This window comes from Osmia lignaria, chromosome 2 (genome assembly GCF_051020975.1).
Source record: "Osmia lignaria lignaria isolate PbOS001 chromosome 2, iyOsmLign1, whole genome shotgun sequence".
NCBI lineage: Eukaryota > Metazoa > Arthropoda > Insecta > Hymenoptera > Megachilidae > Osmia > Osmia lignaria.
The window spans coordinates 6,810,938-6,833,507 of NC_135033.1; the positions used below are offsets into that span (position 1 = coordinate 6,810,938).

General features: G+C 41.4%; 1 protein-coding gene across 2 annotated transcripts; it reads left to right on the forward strand.

Annotated features, from left to right (window-relative positions):
* The first annotated feature begins 1,746 nt into the window (after positions 1-1,746).
* On the forward strand, positions 1,747-21,445 carry Snrk (SNF related kinase). 2 transcript variants are annotated; one of them, XM_034330259.2, is made up of 8 exons: positions 1,747-2,655; positions 11,861-12,064; positions 12,969-13,121; positions 14,199-14,445; positions 15,345-15,696; positions 15,943-16,071; positions 16,161-16,266; positions 16,387-21,445. In XM_034330259.2, exons 2-8 carry the CDS (start codon positions 11,870-11,872, stop codon positions 18,481-18,483), a joined length of 3,279 nt encoding a protein of 1,092 aa, XP_034186150.2. In that variant the 5' UTR covers positions 1,747-2,655; positions 11,861-11,869; the 3' UTR covers positions 18,484-21,445. The 2 variants fall into 2 exon arrangements, with proteins under 2 accessions (XP_034186150.2, XP_076548098.1); XM_076691983.1 differs by lacking the exon at positions 1,747-2,655 and adding an exon at positions 2,679-9,723.
* The last annotated feature ends 1,125 nt before the right edge of the window (positions 21,446-22,570 follow it).

A 22,570-nucleotide genomic window follows, 5' to 3' on the forward strand; every position in this document is an offset into this window, starting at 1 on the left:
ATGGATGTAAGAGATGCAAGGATGTAAGGGATGCAGGGTTGTAAGGAATGCAGGGATGTAAGGAATTTAGGGATGTAAGGAATGCAGGGATGTAAGGAATGCAGGGATGTAAGAAATGCAGGGATGTAAGGAATGCAGGGATGTAAGAAATGCAGGGATGTAAGGAATGCAGGGATGTAAGGAATGCATGGATGTAAGGGATGCGTGGCTATAAGGAATGCAGCGATATACGAGATTCAGGAATATAAGGGATGGAGGGAAGTTAGAGATACAAAGAATACGGAGATACTGAAACGGAATTAGTAGTATATCTATGTTTGGCAGATTGGTCCACATTCCTCGGCGGTCGCTATAAGACTGAGGAGGTCAGACCTCGCTCTGTCATATTTCTTCATCTGGAGGAGTAATTATTATGTTTTAATTTAAGTTTGATTTTCGTATATACTATGTTTATAATTTATTAAAGATCAAACAGCTATTGAATGCTGTATAGATATAATACAAATGAGGAAGTAACAACAGTGAATAAATAAAAGAAATTTGGATTGAATAAAATTGAATAAGATAAAAGAAAATACGTGCATTAAATAATTAATTCCGACATGAAATTGGATAAATTAAATAATAACTCAGTTGTTCTTTTAAAATGATTTATTTACCAAGGCGCATGAAGTGAGTACAAGTTTTTCAAACAATTATAATAATAATTTCTCAATCTTATCTTGCTTTTGACTGATTTCAATAAAAAAAGGAAATAGAAGCAAAGGGAGTGAAAATTGTGTGTTTTCAGTTGTCAGTCCGAGATGCGGTAAAAGAGGGGCTGGTCAAACAGGCACAATTATTATACTAGCTGTGCTCTCTGCATGCAGGCCTAATCTCATCTGGGTGTGTCTGAAACCCCTAACCTGGTTTCACCTCGAAAACAAAGGCATGTCCAGTCTTCTTGTATCTGTAGTCAGTGCACCATGGTAGTTGGTATAGTGGGATGCGATACGAAAATAGTAAAGGAAGCCCTTCGAGTGTGAAACATAAAGAGGCCTTGGGTGCTTTATCTCTCTCATACCTTGTCTATGGTTGCGCATGAAGCATATTTCCGCTTCGACTCAGTCGATATCTGCAATTTCTCTAGAGATTTAAGGGGGTAGACACGGGTAATGCAGCGAGATGACATTACCGGCAAAAATGGGCCTATCTAGGAATAATTTATAAACTTTTATGATTGATTCTTAATCTACATACTTGTAGCGACTTTCTAATATAGGTTTTGTAAGAATTCAGTCACTAATTAATTAATTATGAACTCTTATAGGGACGGCGGCTCGAACCTACAAGAATGATTACTAGACCCTAAATAGGTTTCTAGGGTCTGTCGGTAAAGTTTTCAACGCTATAATTTTTATTTCTATAAATCATACAGAAATTAGAATCAATTATATATCACAACTAGCCAGTGTTTCTTATATAACAATCATAAAAGAACTCATTCATAATTTTTAAATATCAAAAATATCAATAATACAGTTGTACCTATTTTACAGATACATATTTCAATTCATTTTATGAATCTTAATCAACCTAATAACTCTATTTTATATATTTAGTTACACAGTACAAAATAATTGTTAAGAACTACATACGCTTTTTATATTTTCGCGCTACGGAGTAGCGTCCGTAGTACATTGCACTTCCTGTCAGGTGGCGATACTATGAAAACGCAGACGCCACCAGTGTTCGTACGCCTCGAGTCCGGTGAATACATTTTCTCGGCTTTCCCGTGTCACGGTGTCGCGAGCGCGTCTGTCGTCGACGCTCGCGGTGTCCGTCGTTTTTTATCTAATCGCTCGAGGAAAATTCGATTCCGCGAGGGTGTTAGTACCGGTCGCGAGTGATCGGCCGAAGTGTGCGTGGCGTGCACGAGATCGAAAGGGTCGTCCAGGTCTTTCGAGGAGCGAAGAAGACGAGCGACGAAGGCAGTCAACGGTGAGAGACGAGTACGGGAAGAGAGAGAGAGAAAAACGGCGTGGAGCGAGAGGCCACAAGCGAGGAGAGACGACCAGAGAGAAAGAGAACAGAACGAAAGAGAGAAGAGGCTAGAAGTGTGTCGGGCCACTATACACCGAGGAAGGAGCAGGGAAATCTTGCTTTTCCTCTTCGTACAGTTGGATCGAAGGGCAGAGGGGTGGGCTACTCGTGGGTGGGGTGCCGAAAAGTGAAGAGACAGTTCGAAAAGGAAGAAGTAGAAGCCGCGAAGGGTGTACGACGGGTCGTGTGTATTTCTTGTGCGAGGGAAGAGTATCTTGTCCATAAAACGAGAGTGCGAGAAAGAGACAGTGCTGTGCCGTGTAAACATACATCCTATTGCCGTAAGTGCGTGCGCGAGTGGCAATCAGCGACGACTTAACATCGTCGTCGACGTCGTCGTTGACCGTAGTCGAGATTGTGCGAGGTATCTCTTTGTGACAACTAACGCGTCGAAGTCCAAGAAAACGTAAGAACAAAAAAAAAAAGAAAAGGAACACGGAAAAAGGTCCGAGGTTGCGTATTAAATCGTCCGTATATTTGACACGCTTATGAGCCTTGATCACAAATGACAGTCCATCGGACGAGAGGGCAAGTCGAGTGCTGGCTGGATTCGTCTGTCTAGCGGGCAAAACGGTAAGTAAGCGTATTTCACTGAACGGTACATTTAGTGGACTCTCCTGTAAAAATGGCCTCTGACGTGTCTCTTCTTTTTCTTCACCTTGCATCAACTTCCGTTTGCTTGCTTTCACAAGATCCATATCCGTACCTCACCTTTGACCGGATCATTTTTTCTTCATTTCTTGGTTAACCAAAAAATGATTCGGAATTAGTCTACCATGCGACGGACTCGAGTGTCAGCCGATATGTGATTCGTTTATAAACATTCGCGACCTACCCTGCACGATACAGCGCGCTGCCTGCATGCGATAAATGCGTGAATGACAGCACTCCATCTGTGCGCGTGCATCTATCGTCATTCGAACACCCGTTACGTTTCAAGAAAACTATCCTTTTTGCCTCCTCGCAAGACAGCTATTCCGCCATATTTATTTCCCACGGGTGCATAACCCGTCGCGACCTTGAAACGAAATTATTAAATAAATAAACGTTGAACTTACGAATATTCAACGTTTTCTATGCAATATGCACGTCACGTGCGGCAATCGGTAGAACAGTCGTATGCTTCCTACGATATAATCATTCATGTGTGTTTTTCTAATATGTAGGTTACAGAGGTGTGTCTCCTTTTCATTGCAAAAATAAAGAAAGAAAAAGAACCGATGAGAATCTCGAACGATGGAGCTTAGAATAGTCGTGAAAGTATTTGCTGCAAGTCATCGCACGGAAACTAGTACAAAATCGCATGTCCGGTCTCTTTTTCCAAGCGCAATTAACGCGGCTTGAGAAACGAGCTGGGCAGCCTGTATAATTCATTAACATTCCAAGCAAAACGTTCTGTAAAAAAAAAAACGGAAGAAAAAAAAAGAGAAAGAGGCGAGGTCCTCGATATTTCGATGGGCAGGTTAACGAACCGGGAGCTCTCTGAAATGTTAATGTCTTATTACGTCACGTACGTTTACCGTGGTCAGAGAAAGGGGTCAAAGAGACGAAAGGAAAGGGAGGAGGAAAAGAAGTGCGAGACGACTAAAAATGGCGTGGAACGGTATACCATCGTCTCACGGATACAGATTACAGAGTCTCTCTACTTCGATCGTCCTTCTCTCTCTCTCTCTCCTCCGGATGTCGTGGAATGCACGCATGCACTTCGTCGCATTGCACCCGTGAAATTGTCTCACCCGAGCGCCATGGTCGCGACCAAAGAAACGTTCTAATCGTTCCTAATTGTCCACGCCACGAGGACGGAACGCCGAAGAGTATCGGTGAACGTTTCATCCAGCTTGGCTTGGGTTTCGTATTACGCCGCATTCACAACAGGTGAACTGCATTCACCGTCGGTGTGAACACCTTTGCAACAATGTTCACTGAAGAGCTGGTGCACTCGAGTGCAATGGTTGCTTCTTTTGGCTGAGGTTAAAGATAAAAGGAGGAACCTCTTACCATTCTATTCCTGTTCTAGGAAAATCTAGGAAAAATTTAACATACACTTTTATATTTCTCTTTAACCCTTTGTTCTCTAATATTAAGTCACGTTCGTGATGCAATTTTAAATATATCAGATTTGGCTGGTACTTTCATTATGGATGAATACTGATTATAATTCTAATTAGCTCAATCAAAGATCGTTGAATGCCATGTGTGATATTACAATTTTATTTATTTGTTTTAAAATTCAAGCAATGAATAGTTAGCTCTATCGAAAAAATTGTAGAGAAGAGATTAATTAGAGATGCGTAGGTTGCATGCAAATGTACAGTACCTTGCATAGATTTCTCTAAAGAAAATGGCAATATAGAGAGATGAGGTTCTGTAATTTGTCTTCAAATTTAAGAACTTAAACCAGATATTTTTCTAAGTAGTTTTGGCTGGTGTGAATGCGGTTTTAGAAACTCCAACGTACCGTACAACCGGCACCTTCCGCGTGTCAAAGACTCGAGGAGGAATCTTGGTAACGGTACGCGGGCGCGCTACCTGTTACACACCCGTGGTGGTGCGTTTACGTTACGCATTACCATAAGTTATCGCCTCTTGAATCGTGAATTTCGAACTTGGTGCGTACACCAATTGCCGTTCTCTTCGCTTTTTACTCGCACTTGTGAAATGCCATTCTTGCGAAATTATTGTGCAACCGGTATCATCATTTCGACGCTTTTCGACGATAACAAAACGGTTCAAGGATCTTGCAACGATAATAAAATCGTCTTGGAGGATAATCGTTTAAAAATGAACGATGTTTATTTATCTTTTGTTAAATTTTTTTTCAACTACGAAGGCTCGCGTTTGAAGAATGCAACCGATAGTGTTATCACCGAGACACTTTGCGATTTGCAATCAATGATAAAGAAGAGAATCGAGGAAGCGTCGCGTTATTTATAACTTTCACAGGTAAGGCTCGTGTCGATACTTGGAAAGTCGTAGCTGCAATTAATTCGCTGTTCCATTACGGAAAAGTAGGCAGTGCATTATTCATTTTCCTTATTTATTACCTACGTTGCGCGAGTGTTGGCCATTTTTGCCTGTCGGATACGTCGATGGAGATGTAATTTATGGGAGAACTCGGTGTCGGGAAGGGGATGCTTATCGGCGGTGTAGGTGCGCCCATTGCTCTTCGACTTTCATCAACGAAACCTGTCCTACCACGAGAAATTACGACCTAATGAAATCCAGTACTTTTGCAACAAATTACCGTGCTTCGTTTACTCGATTTCTGTTTAATCGAGGAACCTGGAAATCAGTTTACCGTAGCAACGGAAAATTTAATCTTCCCTCGTTTAAACTGGAGCATCGCGATGAAACGCATTGACCTTTTCCAGCCGGCAGCGTAGCCTATATACGAACAATAAAATTTCCTCCACTTTTAGACCTAAATACGCGATCACGTACAGGTTGTTGCTTTCAGAGTCGCGGTTAGGGTATTACACGGGTAGATTGCTGAATAGGGGGCGTAAATGGCGTGTCCTTGCCGTGAAATTGACTACGGATCCTAATTGAATTACTCTGGATAATCCTACCTGCGATTTCGCTGGCATCGTTGGATTAATTCGCTTGCCACGTATAGAAATCTAATTGAATCGCGTTCAAAATCATCTGCTTTCGATGCGTGTCTCTATATTCCAAAAACGATTAATAAATTTTGCAAATTTAACCTCAGACTCGATCGTTTTCTACGGGGTCTTCCCTTCTTATTCAAAGGATCCTGCGTTCCACGGGGTCTCACTACGTCTATTCACGGTGTCCCCGTGTCATATGCATCCGTGCAAAAACCGATACCGTGCACTGAAAATACCGAACGGCTATTTCGTTCGTTTTTGTTCGAATCACCGATACGAGTCTGTCGTCGAGATAAATTTGTCGCGTTGTCTGCTGGCCGAGGAATGCAGCGATCCGTGTATGTACACGGCCCGTATGTACACTTCCCCGGATGTTATGCAACGCGGACGCGTCGATAACACAGTTTCCGTGAGAGGACGCGTGTCGTTTCGTCATGGTGTTCGAGGGGACATCGTAAAACTTTTATCTCGGATTGATAGGCGCACTAGAGACTTCTTATTACGACGAGGAAGCAGGTCGACGGACGTGTCACGAGCAGGTGGATGCCGTCGGCCTGTAAGTTGTTATCGACAAAACGTCGCGTCCGATCAATCGTAACGAGATATTTGGACGAATCGATGGATTGTGGGTTTTTTTCACGCCTACAAATGGAACGCGTAAGAGCTAGTCAATAGCTTCGTATTCGTTTCTGTACATACCATAAACACGTGGGCATTCAGTTGCAATGGAAATATTTTAACGTGGGTGTTCTTATTTCTGATGGTCGGACGAAAAATGTCCATTGTATGCCTGCTATTTTGAATCACAAACCCCCTTTGTAAGGGACGATTATAGCGGGTCGGAGTAGCCGGTGATCTTTTCATGGTGACTGGCTAAGTCAGACATAATAGCCAAAGGGTTAAATGAGCTATTCCTCAATAAGTGGATCAGTCTTAGGGGTCCAATTGCCGAAGTTAAATTTACCAGGTGCTACATAAAGTCCTTAATTTATAACGCAGAAATACTTAACGTTCACTTACTTCGACTGTGTTGGAGAAGTCGTTCCGGTTAACTCCCAAGGTAGCCTGCATGTAGGTGATAGTGCGAGCTCCGGAATATCGGCCGCTCGATAGATGCAAGTAACCACCGATGAACACGATAAAATTAATTAGGTATACGGTAATAGAGAGCTCCATAAGATCCCCTCGAGTCTGTCAAAGGGAGGAGAGGAACGTAGATGAGATTAAAGGAGGCACGCTCTACTGGATCTTGTTTCGATATTGCTGCACATTGCAGGGACGACGTAATGGCACGTGCAATTTTGGTCATCATATTCTCTCGCTCGTAATTAATGCTTAATCGAAAGTGTTAAGGAAAAAAGGCGATTCGTGTGAGAATTTAAGACTGAACCTTTGAATTTTTAGTAACGAAGTCTAATATTAGATATTCTTGGAAAGAAGACTTGGGTTATGGAGACGAGGTACATAGAGTAGGATTCATACCCATTAAACCATAACAATCAACTACCTTGGGTTATAGATACTCTTTCACACACTATGATCCTAAACAATACCTATATCAATTACACAAGAAGGCAATAGCCGTGAAACCTTTTTCCACATGTAGGAATCTGAGGAAAATAGGGACTAGGTCAGACTTGTGTCCGGACCTTCATGTTTATATTTGGCTACTTTATCCATTACACCGTCGCAGTCCATTGACATTTCAAAATTCTTGTTATTAGATTTGGAGGTCCCGAATCCCATGCACACTTGGGTGCAATGTAGGTTCAGGGAGAGCCTAACTCAGTTACTGCCTCCTAAATAAAAATATTCTACATTGCAGTACGCTGCACTCTAAATTCTAGGGCTCAGAATTTATCGTTTCCTTTTATAAAATTGAAAATTTCCTAATGGAGTCCGTTTACCCCTAAAGGTATGATGGTTTGCCTTACACCTGAAGGTGTCCAATAGTGCTATAGGACTTATCCGTCCTTTATATCAATTTAACAGTTTTCTTATCAAAAGTTCTGTTATTATGTGCTGGTGAACTTACCTGAGGGTCTACAATTTTTATCTACCAAACACCATAGAAACATAGAGACTCATCATTCTTGATCACATGAAGCAGAGATCGCCTGAACCAAGGGACCAGTGTATTTTAATCGGGACGAACGTTTGTCTGGCTGTTGTACCTAGATGGCTGGTAGAAATACGCGTCGTGACAGAGCAACTCGACCAAAAATAATGGGCGACCAACTTTGTAACATAGACTGGCCTCGGCTGTAGACGGACCCGACCCACCATGCTCGCTTTTCTTAGAATCTTAAGTTGCCTTTTGAGCACGTGCTCCTGTATAATTATGTATACCATTAATTGATAAGAAACTTGCATTATGTTAATATTCGATCGCACTCTGTGGTCTCATTAATCATCAATCACTTATGTAAAATCAGTCACGTGCGTCTCTCGATGAACAGTTCATCCATTTACGTCATTATTCTGTGAACAGGTAAACATAATTGTTAAACGTCGAATCGATGGACAAAGTGCTGTTCAATAGGAAAAAAATATATTTACTTGTTACACGTGTAGTTATGTAAGGTGCTTACGGTAAGGATCATGGAACCGTATCATTAAGTTACGAAAGATCGTACGATGGCGGTGTACGCTTATAGTAATTCCATCAACTAGCTTGTTTTCGGTAGAAAATTTTATAAGATTGATTAGATTAACTTCTACTGTCACTTCGGCGCGCGAATGCTGTTATTATTTGAAATTTTCAAGACTTAGAATTTTGAATAAAATTCGAAACCGAATTGCTTGAAAATTTCGTCAAAGTCGATTTATGAAGAAAATAAGAATTTGGTAGAATTTTTCAGTTCTACCAAAATATTCTCTAAGTACATTACGTTCGATTCAATCATTTTCGGGAAACAGAGAGGATCATCGCTTTGTGATTGTTACTGCCTGCATAAATTTTCCGCGCACCGTGTTACGCGTTTAATTTTAACTGTTGCACGAGCGCCCAACATCGACCGATCTTATTCACGTCTTTGTCCGTTCCTTTCATACTTCCGTGCACTTCAAAGAAACGTATTTTTGAGTCAGTTCCGTTTGAATATCAACCAGAATAATAAATACCATCCACCGTCATTCTCAGACGACTGTACAGAACGTGTCTCGTCATTAAAGTACAATTTTATAATCGTGACTCCCGATGAAATATAGACAAGTGTTTCGTCTGATCGCTTCTCTCCCGTCTCGTAGATTTAGTTCGAATTAAATTTAAGTTACATTTGAGCTGGATTGTAAATCTCTATCTTATCAGTTTGTTCATTTACATCAAAATATACGGAAAATTTAATTATTAATTTAAAAATTAGATTTGTTTAATTATTTCGTCTAAACCCACGAATTCCCGAAGTTGAGATTTGGTATTTGAAGTTAAGTTAGGCTAGTGCCCACTAAAGCTAGGGAAACTACGATGGAGTTCTTCAAATTCTCCGAGCTCCCCCGCAGCGTCCATGAAAACCTACCCTGGGCGTTTTAGAGGGTAGAAATACCACTCTACCCTCTCTTCTTTCCGCAGGAAAGAGGGTGTCTGGAAGATTTCCTCCGTGTAAAAAAATGTTAGGAGTCAGCTGCCTTTTTCCCATAATATCCAGAAAGTTTCATTTCGATCGTCCACGAATACCATCTGAAAAGAACACTCAGTTAGCTTCAAAAATATAATACGGATCTATGTTTCTCAAGAGTAGACTGTAATTAGTAGACCTTATCATTAATTTATATAAAATTAAAAAAAGTAATCTTTCCTGAAGAGTTCTTCTCATCGTACTGTCTTCTCTTTGACGCGCATGCACGTATATGTTAGTCCTGACGTAAATGTGTTCCGTAGCATGGCACGAAAAAGAAACCGGAACTCGCATGACGCGCGTCTTACATCGTGAACAAATATTCGTGAAACAGACCACCATCATCATTGTTCACCGCTGTAATCACTCCTGAGACTGGCTTCACAGGCAGTGTTTAATATTTCTAGGATTTACAGGTCAGTTATTTTTACGGTACACTGCAAGCTTTGCATTTAATATTTACCTTCAAGATAGAAATATTTGAGTGTTATTCTTAACAAAGTGTTCATTGCATAAAGTTCAAAATTGCCATTTAATGAATGAAGAAATTTCTGCTATCTACATATTTTTTTGTTTTATTTCTATAGCTCACGTATTGTATTCCTCATAGAAATGGAATATCAGGTAAATCTTCAATTAACCCTTTGACTGCTATCGAAGCACATATACGTCAGGTGAAAGCAGTCGGTGCTGACTATGGACGCACATATGCCTTCACACTTTGATTTTTGTAGATTTTAATCATAATCAAATAAAATTTATCAATGTATATTACTAATTACGCACCATATGTTATCAGATTATAATGATGTGACAAAACAATGAAAAAAAAGTTGAGAAATGACATGAAATAAAAATAAAGAAATGATAAGTGTTATTGACTTAATTCTTATTTCCTACACACAGAACGTTTACGTTTAGAATACTCAGCAGTCAAAGGGTTAAGGAGAATGTAAGGTGGGAGTGTAAATTTACTTGGATAAAATATTTCGTAAATGTGTATTTTTTTAACATTGTACGTGTATCATAATAGCTTTATCATCGGAGAAATTGAGAATTAAATTGGATTAATAACTAGCGATAAATCTTTCACGCATGGTAAATTCCATTCACCTATAGATACATTTACTAAAAAAATATACGAACGTTGTTCTGCAATAATATGCAACAATAAAAGAAAGTCGAATGAAACAGGTATTATTATGAAGTGGTAGATAAGAAACATTTCTGAATATCAGTTTCATTAATTCGTACATCAAACATTACGGACAGGCAAGATTAGCATGACGTTCCCGCGGCGGTATCAGCAATTTGATTGATTAACGGCTCAATTCCGCCATAAGCGCGGCCATTACTGCTCGAAATCGGGAACGGTGCATTCAAATCGAGTCATCAATTATTCAAGCCTCTTTTCAACGACAGACACTCGTTCTCGTTACACGATAAGGAACCAATTTCGCGAGGAGTCGAAACAATCCACTAATTCGAATCGCAAATTGCAATCGGTACGTGACCGATTTCCATCGGACCTCTTTCAATCCGTTGAAATTTTTTCCGTTCATCGATTTTATCCGTGAATCGACGAGCCGTTTAATTATTACTTCTTTTTGATAAAAATAATCTTGACCCTGTTTTCTGGTGGACAAGGAAATAGCTTCGAAAGCAGATCGATGGATCGTGCACGATAAAGTTATTGGTGTAATTAAATAAGGATCAGGGTGGACCTAGTTTCCCAAAATACGGATTGACCTCTCTTCTCATAAAATTTTATCTTAACTCCTTATCTGCCGTATTCGGATATAAATTTCTATAGAAATCCATCACCAATATTATTAGAAACTTGGTTCGCTTAAAAAGAAAATTCTAGTTACTGCTACGGCTAAAGCCTCCAGGCGTTTTCGGTTTTCCGGAAGCCATCACCGTTACCGGAAACGCTACTCGTTTGCCCTTATACGCGAGCACAGCGCCACGCTCATCGAACCAGTAAACGCGAGGGAAAAAGTGAGAGTATACATGACTACCTTGAGCCTGATCCCACACGCGTGTGTTCTGTGGGCGCAGACATTTATTTTCTATATATGGTGAACAATCGATTGGTCGTTGCTTACAGATGCAACGTTTGCAGCACGTGCACCTTGTTAGTGCAATCACGCTTTCGAATTGTTTTGACCGGCGATGTGCGACCACATTCTTACCATTCGTTCATGGTTTATGCTAATGGGGATGTTTATCTTAGCTGATCCTTCTTAGGATCACGGAGATCGTATCGTATCCGCAAATATTTAAATTATGTGTTAATGTAATTATTTGCAAATTTATGCAATTCTCTGTTATCTCGGTCCTAAGATTGAATATGAATCCTGTACTTCATTGTAAGTTTATTTAAGTTTCGAATTTTAGATTTGCTAAGAATTCTAATAAATTACCTTTGATTTAACAGATATTTTAGTACTCTTTCTCTATGCCGAAAGGGTTAAAGGAGGTCCCCATCGGCTAAACGCGATTCGAAAGCCAAGTTTTGCTAAATGATTGAAATTAATTTTCTGATTTCAGCGACACGAGATGCATCGTAGGGTGGGGTACAGCAACTACGATGGCAAGATCGCCGGCCTCTACGACCTGGAGGAAACCCTCGGCCGCGGTCATTTCGCCGTAGTGAAGCTCGCGCGACACGTTTTCACCGGCGAGAAGGTTGCTGTTAAGGTCATCGACAAGAGCAAACTCGACGAGGTCTCAAGAGCGCACCTCTTTCAGGAGGTGAGCGTAGAGAAAAGCGCGTTGGACGTGTTCTTTTATCCCCCGGCCGACGGCGCGACGCCCGGCATCGTCTCGTCGATACAAACCGTCGGAGACGACACACGTATCCTTCCTACTTTTGTTCCTGTTCCCCTCGTGTGTCGCGTGAATGAGAACGAGCAGCACAAAGAGAGGACCGAGGAGGAAATGGAAACGCGTGCTAATCTTTTCCTTCCTTCCGTTTGCTCGCTTAATAACCGTGCAACCCCGCGTCTGCTTGGAAAAAAATTCCTCCCATGATGGAGATAGTCCCATGCAATATTCTACGTGGCGCTGTAGAATTCACCGTTAGGATATATTTTTGCACCAAGTCATTATTTAACCCTTTTGATGCCTTACCTCGTTCACTCTAATGAAAGGGTTAATTAGTGTTCTGTACTATTTGTGATACAATAAATTTCTTTATCTAATATTAACGTGTTAAAAGAAAATTTCCAAATTTCCCAATAGTATTTTTATATTATTTTATGTAAATTTTTTAAGTAATTTGCATTTCCTGTAACCGATTTAAGCCCCTTTTCAAATTTTGCCACCATTTCGCGTGTCCTCGAGTTATATTATCAGAAATATTTACTAAGACATCGATCTTGTCAGTGTTTGAAAAAAAGAGTTCGATAACTCTTGTACAGCTTCCCACGAACATGATTTCCGACGTTCGACGTTAAATATTAACGAGCGATTACGTAAGATCCGCTCGACGACATCGCGTAGGAAAGATCTACGATCCGCTTCGAACTTGTAGATCTCGTTAAGGTCAACGAGATAATGGCACTGGAGGGAAGGAGCAAAAGGGTCGTTGACCAACCACGTTTATACGACTCCGGCATCGGACGTGTTGCTTTATCCTCTTTGTTTCTTCGTGCAGGTGAGATGCATGAAGCTGGTGCAACATCCGAACGTGGTCAGGCTTTACGAGGTGATCGACACGCAGACGAAGCTTTACCTGATCCTGGAGCTCGGTGATGGCGGTGACCTCTACGATTACATCATGAGGCACGATAGCGGCCTCAATGAAGAGGTATTTCTATATATGATATACAGAGCGTTTCAAAAAGATTGAACAAAAATTTTAATATATGTTCATAAACGAATATTAATTGTAAAAAAATGCATTCAGTGTTCTATACGAGTGAGGAATTTTTCATAAATTTTGACAATTTTTTCACTATTAAAATTATTCCTAATAAAAATATACAAACAATCCTCTGGAAAATTATTCTAAAATCATTCAGAAAGTTTATTGAATTCTTATTGATAGATATTAATTGGTTTATTAAATTCTCAGGTATTATGAAATGTCCTTCGCCTCTGGATAATACTGTCGTTCACACCTCTTTAACACTTTACCGTTAATTGTATCATTAGCTATATTATCAATTGTAACATCGATCGGAATCATTAGTCACTTACGACTAGTTCGAAAGATTACTTCATTATTCATTGAACGATCGAAAGTTGAATCATACACTGACTAATAAACCATTATTACGCATTCTGCATAGTATTTCAATTCATAAGTAGAGTGCAGTTACGAGAGTTCTTTCAGTAGTTAGGTAATCGATCCACTTCCATTGATACGATCAATGTTGCAAAAATAGACTAGAAAAATTAACTAATCGATTGTTTAAGCAAAGTTTAAGAGACAGTAGTGAAGTCTTTCAATGTGGTTTTTCTAGGTGAAAATATATTTTCGACCCTATCTAAAAATAGTTGAAATATGTATACATATAAATATAAGGCTGCAATAAATTTGTCGTTAAGAATTTTTTTATAAATGTAGATACTTAAGTCTTGATTGTTTTTGAAAATTTTTGAGCACCCTAATATGGAGCCCAAGGAGTCCTCTTCTACTTTTTACAAAAATTCGCCATTAATATATTTTTTACTTCCTATAAAAATTATTCAAATTTATAATAATTTATTTTCCCTTCCCTCAGCACGTTAATAAATTATTTAAAAAATAATCATAGAACACAAAAGTAATTTTTCGTCCTGATCTGAAATCTTGTAATCAAATGGTTAATCGCGATTAATGGAAGTTCAAGGACATACCTCTTTGTCCAAGGTTCACTGATAGGCTTTTGATCGATCGCAGGTGGCCAGAACGTACTTTCGGCAAATAGTCAGAGCCATATCGTATTGCCATCGATTGCACGTGGTGCACAGGGACCTGAAACCAGAGAATGTGGTGTTCTTCGAGAAACTCGGCACCGTGAAGCTCACCGACTTTGGATTTAGCAATAGGTTCTGTCCGGGTCAGAAGCTCGAGACTTCCTGCGGCTCTCTGGCGTACTCTGCGCCGGAAATCCTGCTCGGCGATAGTTACGATGCTCCTGCTGTCGGTAAGTACGATTAAATGGAGAGCTTGTTTGTTTTCTCATCGATTCTCCTTGATTAAACTTTATAGCAATGGTTCTCAACTAATGGTACGCCAAAGTTACATGATCTATATATGAAATTTCCTTGATAAATATTTAACTTAAAGTACTGGAAGTCTAAAGATAGAGTTAAACCTAGAACTGGCAAGATGAATAAATAAATAAAGAAATACTATATCTGATTATTATTTATACTAGATATGACTAAATATTAAATTTAACCTTTATAGCACGTTGATTCTCTAAAATAATAAAGACTTAAATGTTCAGAATTCGTGAATCATACGTTTGAAGAAATCTTCTTGATATTTACGAGTACGTATTATTTGAAATTCAGAGTAGGCTCCTTTTTGTATGAATAATTTTTGAAAACAACAAAGTAGAGTGCAGTTTTCTTATGGATCGCTTGTGATATCGTTGTACAGCTGGGGAAGTGGCCTTGAGTGGCCAATTGATTTGAACAGGGTATACTATATCATCATATTCGAACGTTTGAAGCTCAGAGTATCTTATTGAGCAATAGAGTTATTGCAATAAACCCCTCCAATTATTGTAGATAGCGTGTAAAAGATAGAAACTTGTCGATTGGTATATTACAGTATGATCACGATTGTAATTTAACACTTACTGGAAGATGAAAGTCATCTTCAGCAATAAAACTGTAAATCAAAACGTACGATATTCAATCAGGATCGCATCAAATTATTTTATATTCAATGTAAATAAAAGAAAAAAATACCTTATGTATTTATATAATGATCTGATTGAAGAAACCCATGTTTCCACTTTCCTTTTTTTTTGTCATCTCCAGATGGAGACTTTTTAAATAAATTCGTGCAATCTGTTTCTGTTCGGCTTTTCAGATGTTTGGTCGCTAGGAGTAATTTTGTACATGCTAGTATGCGGTCAAGCGCCTTTCCAAGAGGCAAACGACAGCGAAACCCTCACCATGATAATGGACTGCAAGTATTCGATACCGCCGCATGTTTCGGACGGCTGTACACGATTAATTGCCAAAATGCTTGTCAAAGAACCCGAGGGTAGAGCGACGCTCGAAGAGATAGCCGCTGATCCTTGGCTGGCGATCGGGTCAGATTCGGATTCCGTGGAAACGTTGCCCCTCGTCTCGAGGCAACAGGTCTCCGATGATCATCATAATCATATCATAACCAAAATGGTTAACGGTAACATAGCCACCAAAGAAGAAATATTGGAGTAAGTGGACATCGAAGATCGACGACTCTTAACCCTTTTGGTATAAACAAAGAAAAAAGAAATATGCGAAAAAGCATTTGTTGTAATAAAATAAATTCCCATTTAACCCTTTTCTTTCCCTATACGTTATTTTAACGACGATCATAGTCCATCGTCTTTTCCGATATCACTTCCCTGCCAGAAGGGTTAATTTTTAATTAATCTATGATAATTCATGCATAACACACCTGTTCAATCTGATCATAGCGCCCTCGACAAGAATGAATACAATCACATAACGGCGACGTATTTCTTGCTAGCGGAAAGGAAACTGCGGGCTCATCGTCAAGAGCAGGTGCAGAAAACTCGTCCGGAGATCCTTGAAGTCTCGCCTAGGTATGCGTCACGTCAACACAGAACTCGTCCAACCAAACTATCCGAATGTACATCGATTTATATAGACGAAACTATTCGGTTATTTTCAGCCGACAGGATGACGCGGCAACGAACTTGCGTACCGACCAAAATTCATTGAGCACGGTGAACCAATCGTTGTTGAGCGTGCCACGAACGCCCGGTGACGTTTCTCAAGTACGTATTGCACGATCATTTTAACAAATAACAACATCCGATCGTTTAATTATGAAACGTAACGAGTAACAAATTTTACGATCTACTTTACGACACAAAAGGTGTCTGTTCTCGTTGCAGAACATTCGAACGCGGAAGTGCAGCATCGTCCAAGAGGAGGAGGACGAGGACGACGTGTCCTCGTGTTCGGGTCGGGACGAACGAGGCAGCAACTCCGCGTTAAACTCGTTCAATCGGCGCGGTTCCAGGTCGGAGGGCAAGCTATCGCATATCCTGCAGGAGAGGCTGTCCCAGCTGCCGGAGAAACCGAGCCACAAGCCACTGTCGTCTCAGCGGAACTCGCAGAAGGACATCAACGTCGCTCCTGTAACAGATGGGAAAGAGAGACTGAAGTCTAGTCCAAAGAGTGGGAACAGCAATGATTCCTCGTCGCCTGTCCACGCGAAAACGTCGGGCAGATCTCAAACGAGCAATCAGCTCGTGGACCAAGTACCTGCAGCAACGAAGTTCGATCCTACGAGCCAGGAGAACCTAAAGAATCGACTGGACGATGGGTCGCCTAGCTGGGCTAGGAAGGGGACTAGTACAGAGAACAGGCCAAAGTCGGTGTCCGAGTGTTTGAAATCGGTGGGACCAGTACCAGCGAATAAGTGGAGGATGGGGGCGCAGCATCGATCGTCTCTAGACTCTTCTTCGACGACAGGTTCGCCAAAATCCGCAGAAGCTAGCACGACGACCACCACAACCACTATCCTGACGGAATCGTCCACAGTGTCGATCCCGCTCCGACCTTTAGGCGCGTTCGGCGACAACGTGGGTTCGTTGACGCCGAAATACAAGACCATGCCGTCGCCAGGTAGCACAAGCGCGACGTCGACACCGTTGAACGAGATCCTGGAGGACGGTGACGCGTTACCAGTGGCCAACAGCGATAGTAGCGGTGGGTCCAAGTGTCGCGTAGTCAGGAGGACGGGATACGAGCAGAGGAGAAGTAAGTTCCACAAGACGCGTACAACCTCTTGTTCGAGCTCGGACGCTAGCGACGATGACAGCGAGAGCAGGAAGAAGAGGGCTCACAAATTCGGCGCGTCGACGGGTAAACCTATGCCTTCCAGACGCGACAGTCACGACGATTCCAGTGATTCCCAGGATCCTGGTGGAAGCGGCGGTGGCGGTGAAGGGGGTGGTGGAGGAGGGGTGGGTAACGGGGAGCACACGACGGAGACACCGTCGAGCGAGACGAATCGCAAAGACAGTGGTAACAGAAGCAATACGACGACCACGACCACTACAACGACCAGCGGAAGGCACAGATGCGCGGAGAACCAAGTTATATTCGGCAGAAGGCATCGCGCGGGCAGGAGAAGAGCCGGAGAAACGCGACTGCGAGAGAGTCAGTCGTTGAACCGTATCACGGAAGTCCAAGAAGCTGAGGGTCCGTCGTCGTGTCACAATCACTGTCACGTATCACGTAACTCGGCTGTCCTAGGGGTTCAAAGCATGTCTTCGTCGTCCTCGTCGGTGTCACAAAGCAGCACGGGCTCTCACGGCATAGCTCAGCCCATGTCTCAGGCAGCTGCCACGGTGCAGAAGGCGAAAGGCTTTGGGGCTAGGCTTCTCCAAAGCTGGTCGCTCAGCACTGGCAAATCCTCGTTATCGCAGCCGTCTAATAAACAGAATAATTGTAGTCCGAATGGAAGGTGCGCCAAGCAGGAGGTACAAAGAGACAGGTGTCAGAGGATCGAGATCTGTTGCGACGATAAGGAGATAAACGGCAGCTCGATCAATCAGATACCGTCCAATGATAAAGAGAACCGGAACGGGTCGGTGAACAGGAACGATTGCAAAAGCAGAAAAATACGTCTGCTCAGTCGTTACTTCGCCGTGCACAAGAAACTCTGCGTCCCTTTGCCGGGCCTGTTCGGCAAGGGACGTCTGTACAAGGCTAGATCGTGCGGGAGCATCGCACGCGATCGCGTCAGTCCACCGTCGCCCAAGTCCGTGCTGTTCTGCGCCACGGCGGACGACAAGTGGCGGGAACGTCGGCAGTGGTGCGACGCGAAGCACCAGCATCGCGGCAGCGACGGGGACATCAATCAGAATCTCGGTCTGTCGCATTTGGTCCAGGAGACCGTGGTCGGGAAAGGTTGCGGCGCTCTGCCCACGGTCTGTCACATTCACCTCGGCGACGCGTCCAAGTGCTGCAGCCTCTGTTGATGAAAGCGCATAGAGAGTAAGTCGATGCACAAACGATGGAAGACACGGTACGATTGTGGACGAGCCGTTGTTACAGGATGGATAACGATTGCCGCCGTTTCCAGCGACGAACGCGCGGCAATCACGAAGTGCAATCTATTTTATAGTAGCGACGACCGATTCGCGGGAACACGTGGCCTCGTCGGTTATGCGGAGACCGGACATCTCCTGGACGCCATACGCGTCGCGACGATCGTCACCCCCGACCTTTCGGCGATTAAGCGGCATGCGTCAATGGTCAATGCGTTTGATCGATCGCCTCATGTATCCCCCCCTCCCTCGTGCTTCACCGTCACCATTACCTTACCCCTTCCCCGAATGATGCGTACCGACGAGAGTAAAAGGGTCAAGTCGAAAAGGAGGGCGTTATCGATCGATCTATCGCTCTGCGGGAAGTGTATCTAGTCCGTGTGAACAAACCTATATTAAACATTACAGAGTTTATTATAATTATTATTATTAATTTTATTTTTACTATTAATATTATTAATATTATTATCACGTTTATTATTATTGACTACGATTAATATTATTGTCATTGTCTAATAGTACGACTTAGATATCGACGTGAATCGGGTGCAACAGAGTCGTAAAATCATCCGGCATCCGTGGTCATTGGAATCTCATAACCATGGAGGGTCTTCCTCCCCGTTACCCTTTTATTTAACAGTCCGTCTATTCCATTCTTTTACCGGTTTGTGATTACCGTACTGATGCCACCGTAGCACGATCGTCGCTCTCGCGGATCTCGCGTGACTATGTCACGAAACACGAGCGACACGATATTTATATGTAACGCTAATGAATTACATTTACGCGCGTATCGTTTTCGACGGGGAACATTGTTAGTGGTGCTACACGCGGATGCTCGGTGTGGCGAGGAAGAAAGCGGAAAATGAATTCAAACGACGCTCGTTAAGGGGAGGATTAGATTTGATCCTAGTGATGAATTAAAATCCACACGGTAATTGCTGGGGTTTTATAAAATAAAGATATTTAGTACAGGAGATTTAGATACCTAGTGAAAGCAGAAAAATAAAAAGAAAAACTATAGTCTCGATCGAAGAAGTCTTGAAAGTATATTACAGGCTTATATTTAAGTCTGTCATCTGTAAACTAGAAAATAAGAGATTCAACAAATTCAGCCTATACACTGAAAAAGAGAGATGCAAGGAGTAAAAAGAAAATAAGTTATAAGATACCAAAAATACTATACAGTTATATCCAGATGACATTGTGTTCTAAGTAGTCTTCAGAATTCCATCGAGCGTCGTTCCGCGATTTTCTTCTCGTCACAAGCTCGTTCCCTTTTCGTACATCGCAGCGTAAAATTGAAAGCAAGTCGCGCGCTTGCCGGCTGAGCGCGTTCCTCCATCCTCTTCGTTCATCGTCGTTCTCATCCGAGAAAAAACAGCAAACTCGTTGCTGAATTCATCTTATCGAACAAAATACCATGAGATCATAACTGACGGATGTTACACGCGTCTCCACGAAGCGAGATGAACCGTTGAATGATAATTATCCATGACAAAACACGCTTTTCTTCTTCGTCGATCGACGAAGCTGCTGAAGACTCGATCAGGATGGAGTTTCTTGGATTAACTTTGTCTGCTTCGAAGATCGAATGCGGGTCATTCGGCAGAGGTAACGCTGAGTCTAAGGGATGCATGTGCACACCTTTTCGCTTTTCACCCTCCCTTTTTGTATGTACGTCACTGCGAGCGGTACAGGGGTTGAAGGTCGAAACACAAATTTATTTTTTCTATCTTGAATAAATTTAAGTATCGTTGTTTAATCGTGTCACTTTCTGGTACAAGTATAAGACGGAATGATTTTTCAAAATTTCTTTGTACAAATTTTGAATTGAAATTTGAAGCGAAGATTGATAGTTGAATTTTGTAATAATACTTGAAGTATCGACCTTTAAATCTCGATGGTTGCCTCCTCGAAGCTGACGTTTCTTGTCCCTGAAATAGCCCAAGATCGTTGGTATGTACCTAACACGTATCAGGTGTACGAAACCCACGCGTTACTGTATGTACCGAGCCAGACGTTTATAGTGTAATACAATTTATTTATTATATACATATATACATATATATATATATATATATATATATATAACCTGTTGAGAGACGATCCTTTTCTAAATCGTCACTGCCCGACGATCGTCGACCCTATTTTACTTCTCTCTCTCTCTCTCTCACGTTCTTCTTTCACCTTAGTGAAAAAGTTCATCGTCGGGACGAATTGTTTGCTTCCTCGACAAAGACTGAGCAAATTGTACAATAATCACCGAGATCACTAAATCAGACCAAAAAGATAAACGAATGGTAAATTCGAGCGACGCTTGTAACTTCCCTTTCAGTCGCATCGATTACGAACGAGAAACGCGTTCTACTGATTCAACGAAGTCTCGTTCGTTGTTCGTTTCGTGTATCAACGAAAGAAACAAAGAAGTGTAAAACGGGCATTAAATGGATTTCCGTTCGATGGAAATGTTATAGGAAGAGAGCAGAAACCATGACACGCGAACATCCCCTATTTTAGCTGATAAAAGCTGCGCGATACCGTTAGTGGTGTGCTTCATTGTCGGGCATTAACCCCTTAAGAGATCACTAAATTTTCGAAGAAAACTCATCTATTAAAGGTTACTCAGTTTCGGCTATAGTTCTGGATAAACGGACCCGTGTAATAATGCGAGAATGGTACAAAAAGGGGACGTCATATTTTCGTGGAACGTAATATTACGGGGTGAAATTTGATGCTGGTACGAGACTAATGGAGGTGGTCCTTAAGGGGTTAAGGGTCACCGGTGAATTCATAAGCTTGACCAATAAAATAATAACATTCTATCCTTGAAACGTTCTAAGGTTACACTTTCTATACGCGATTAGAAGTACCATATTTTTTTTTTTTTAATTTTTTAATGTACCGCCTGCAAATTGTAAGTAATCTAGCAAATTGTTGCATCAATATCGAGTTGTTCTTGACAAATTTCCTGTATGCGGAGGACTCGTGTCCGGATGCCGATATTATCTATGGTAAATAAGAGATATTTTCGTGTTGTAAAATGAATCCACTTAGCGACACCCATGTGTTATAAAAAAAAAAAAGAAGAATGAAAACGAAGGGATCGTTGCTGTTACGAAATTTTCAAACTGATATTCTGGTTTACTAGTCCCGTTAAAATTGTCCTGGACAATGCTATCGTATAGAGTACAATGTGCCCCATGGTGAATTTTTGTAAGTCGAAAAATACCCTCGTTTTTTCCACCGATATGCCGTACTAACGGATGTCGTCAAACGTTCGTGTCCTCGGGTCTCAAGTGAGAACGGTTAAAAATGAAAACAGAATAATTAACATGGAAAAAGAGTATATACATACACATATACGTATATATACATATAAGACAAGTGTCCGCTTTAGATTTCATAAATGTCGGCCCAACTTACTGCCAGCTGAATGTAACAAGACAAGAGAAACAACAAACAATAAGATCCATTTTGTGTGCACCTGACGACGATCGAGGTGTGTCGTCGTGACGTGCGCATAATTATTCATGCAATAAACTGTGTGCCCGAAACGAATAAATGAAAATGAACGAATCGGCGAGATAGTCTCTGCTGACGTTGTCTAATTTCTCTTATAACGCCTCCCTTACCTTTTCATTTGTATTTATTTAATTTTAATATCGTGTACGCTTGATTTACTCTAAAAGTTTTGAGAATCAGAATTAAAATGATAGGATAAATTTATTTGGACCCAAATTGAATGGATGGTGCCACAAGATGTAATAACTCAAATTTGATTCTTAAAACTTTCAGTAATTCTTTCACTAATTCTTTTATCCTCCTGAAAATTGCTCGCGATTATTGTCCGCGCCTCAAATTGAGGAGTCGGCGATTCAAACTGTATCGGCACTGCTACGCGTTAAAATCGTGATTTTGGAATAGGGAAAATATCAAATTTCGTACCAGTGAAGTCAGTTGTGACAACGTCTTCAAGGCTTAAATCTGTTAGAGCTCGTCTCTTCGTCACTTCTGA

Excerpts from the sequence above, each read along its gene's own strand:
- Snrk (XM_034330259.2), top strand. The coding sequence starts at position 11,870 with ATGCATCGTAGGGTGGGGTACAGCAACTACGATGGCAAGATCGCCGGC. Across the intron at positions 14,446-15,344 it reads TTACGATGCTCCTGCTGTCG|ATGTTTGGTCGCTAGGAGTA; the intron begins GTAAGTACGATT and ends TCGGCTTTTCAG. Across the intron at positions 16,267-16,386 it reads CGCCCGGTGACGTTTCTCAA|AACATTCGAACGCGGAAGTG; the intron begins GTACGTATTGCA and ends TTCTCGTTGCAG.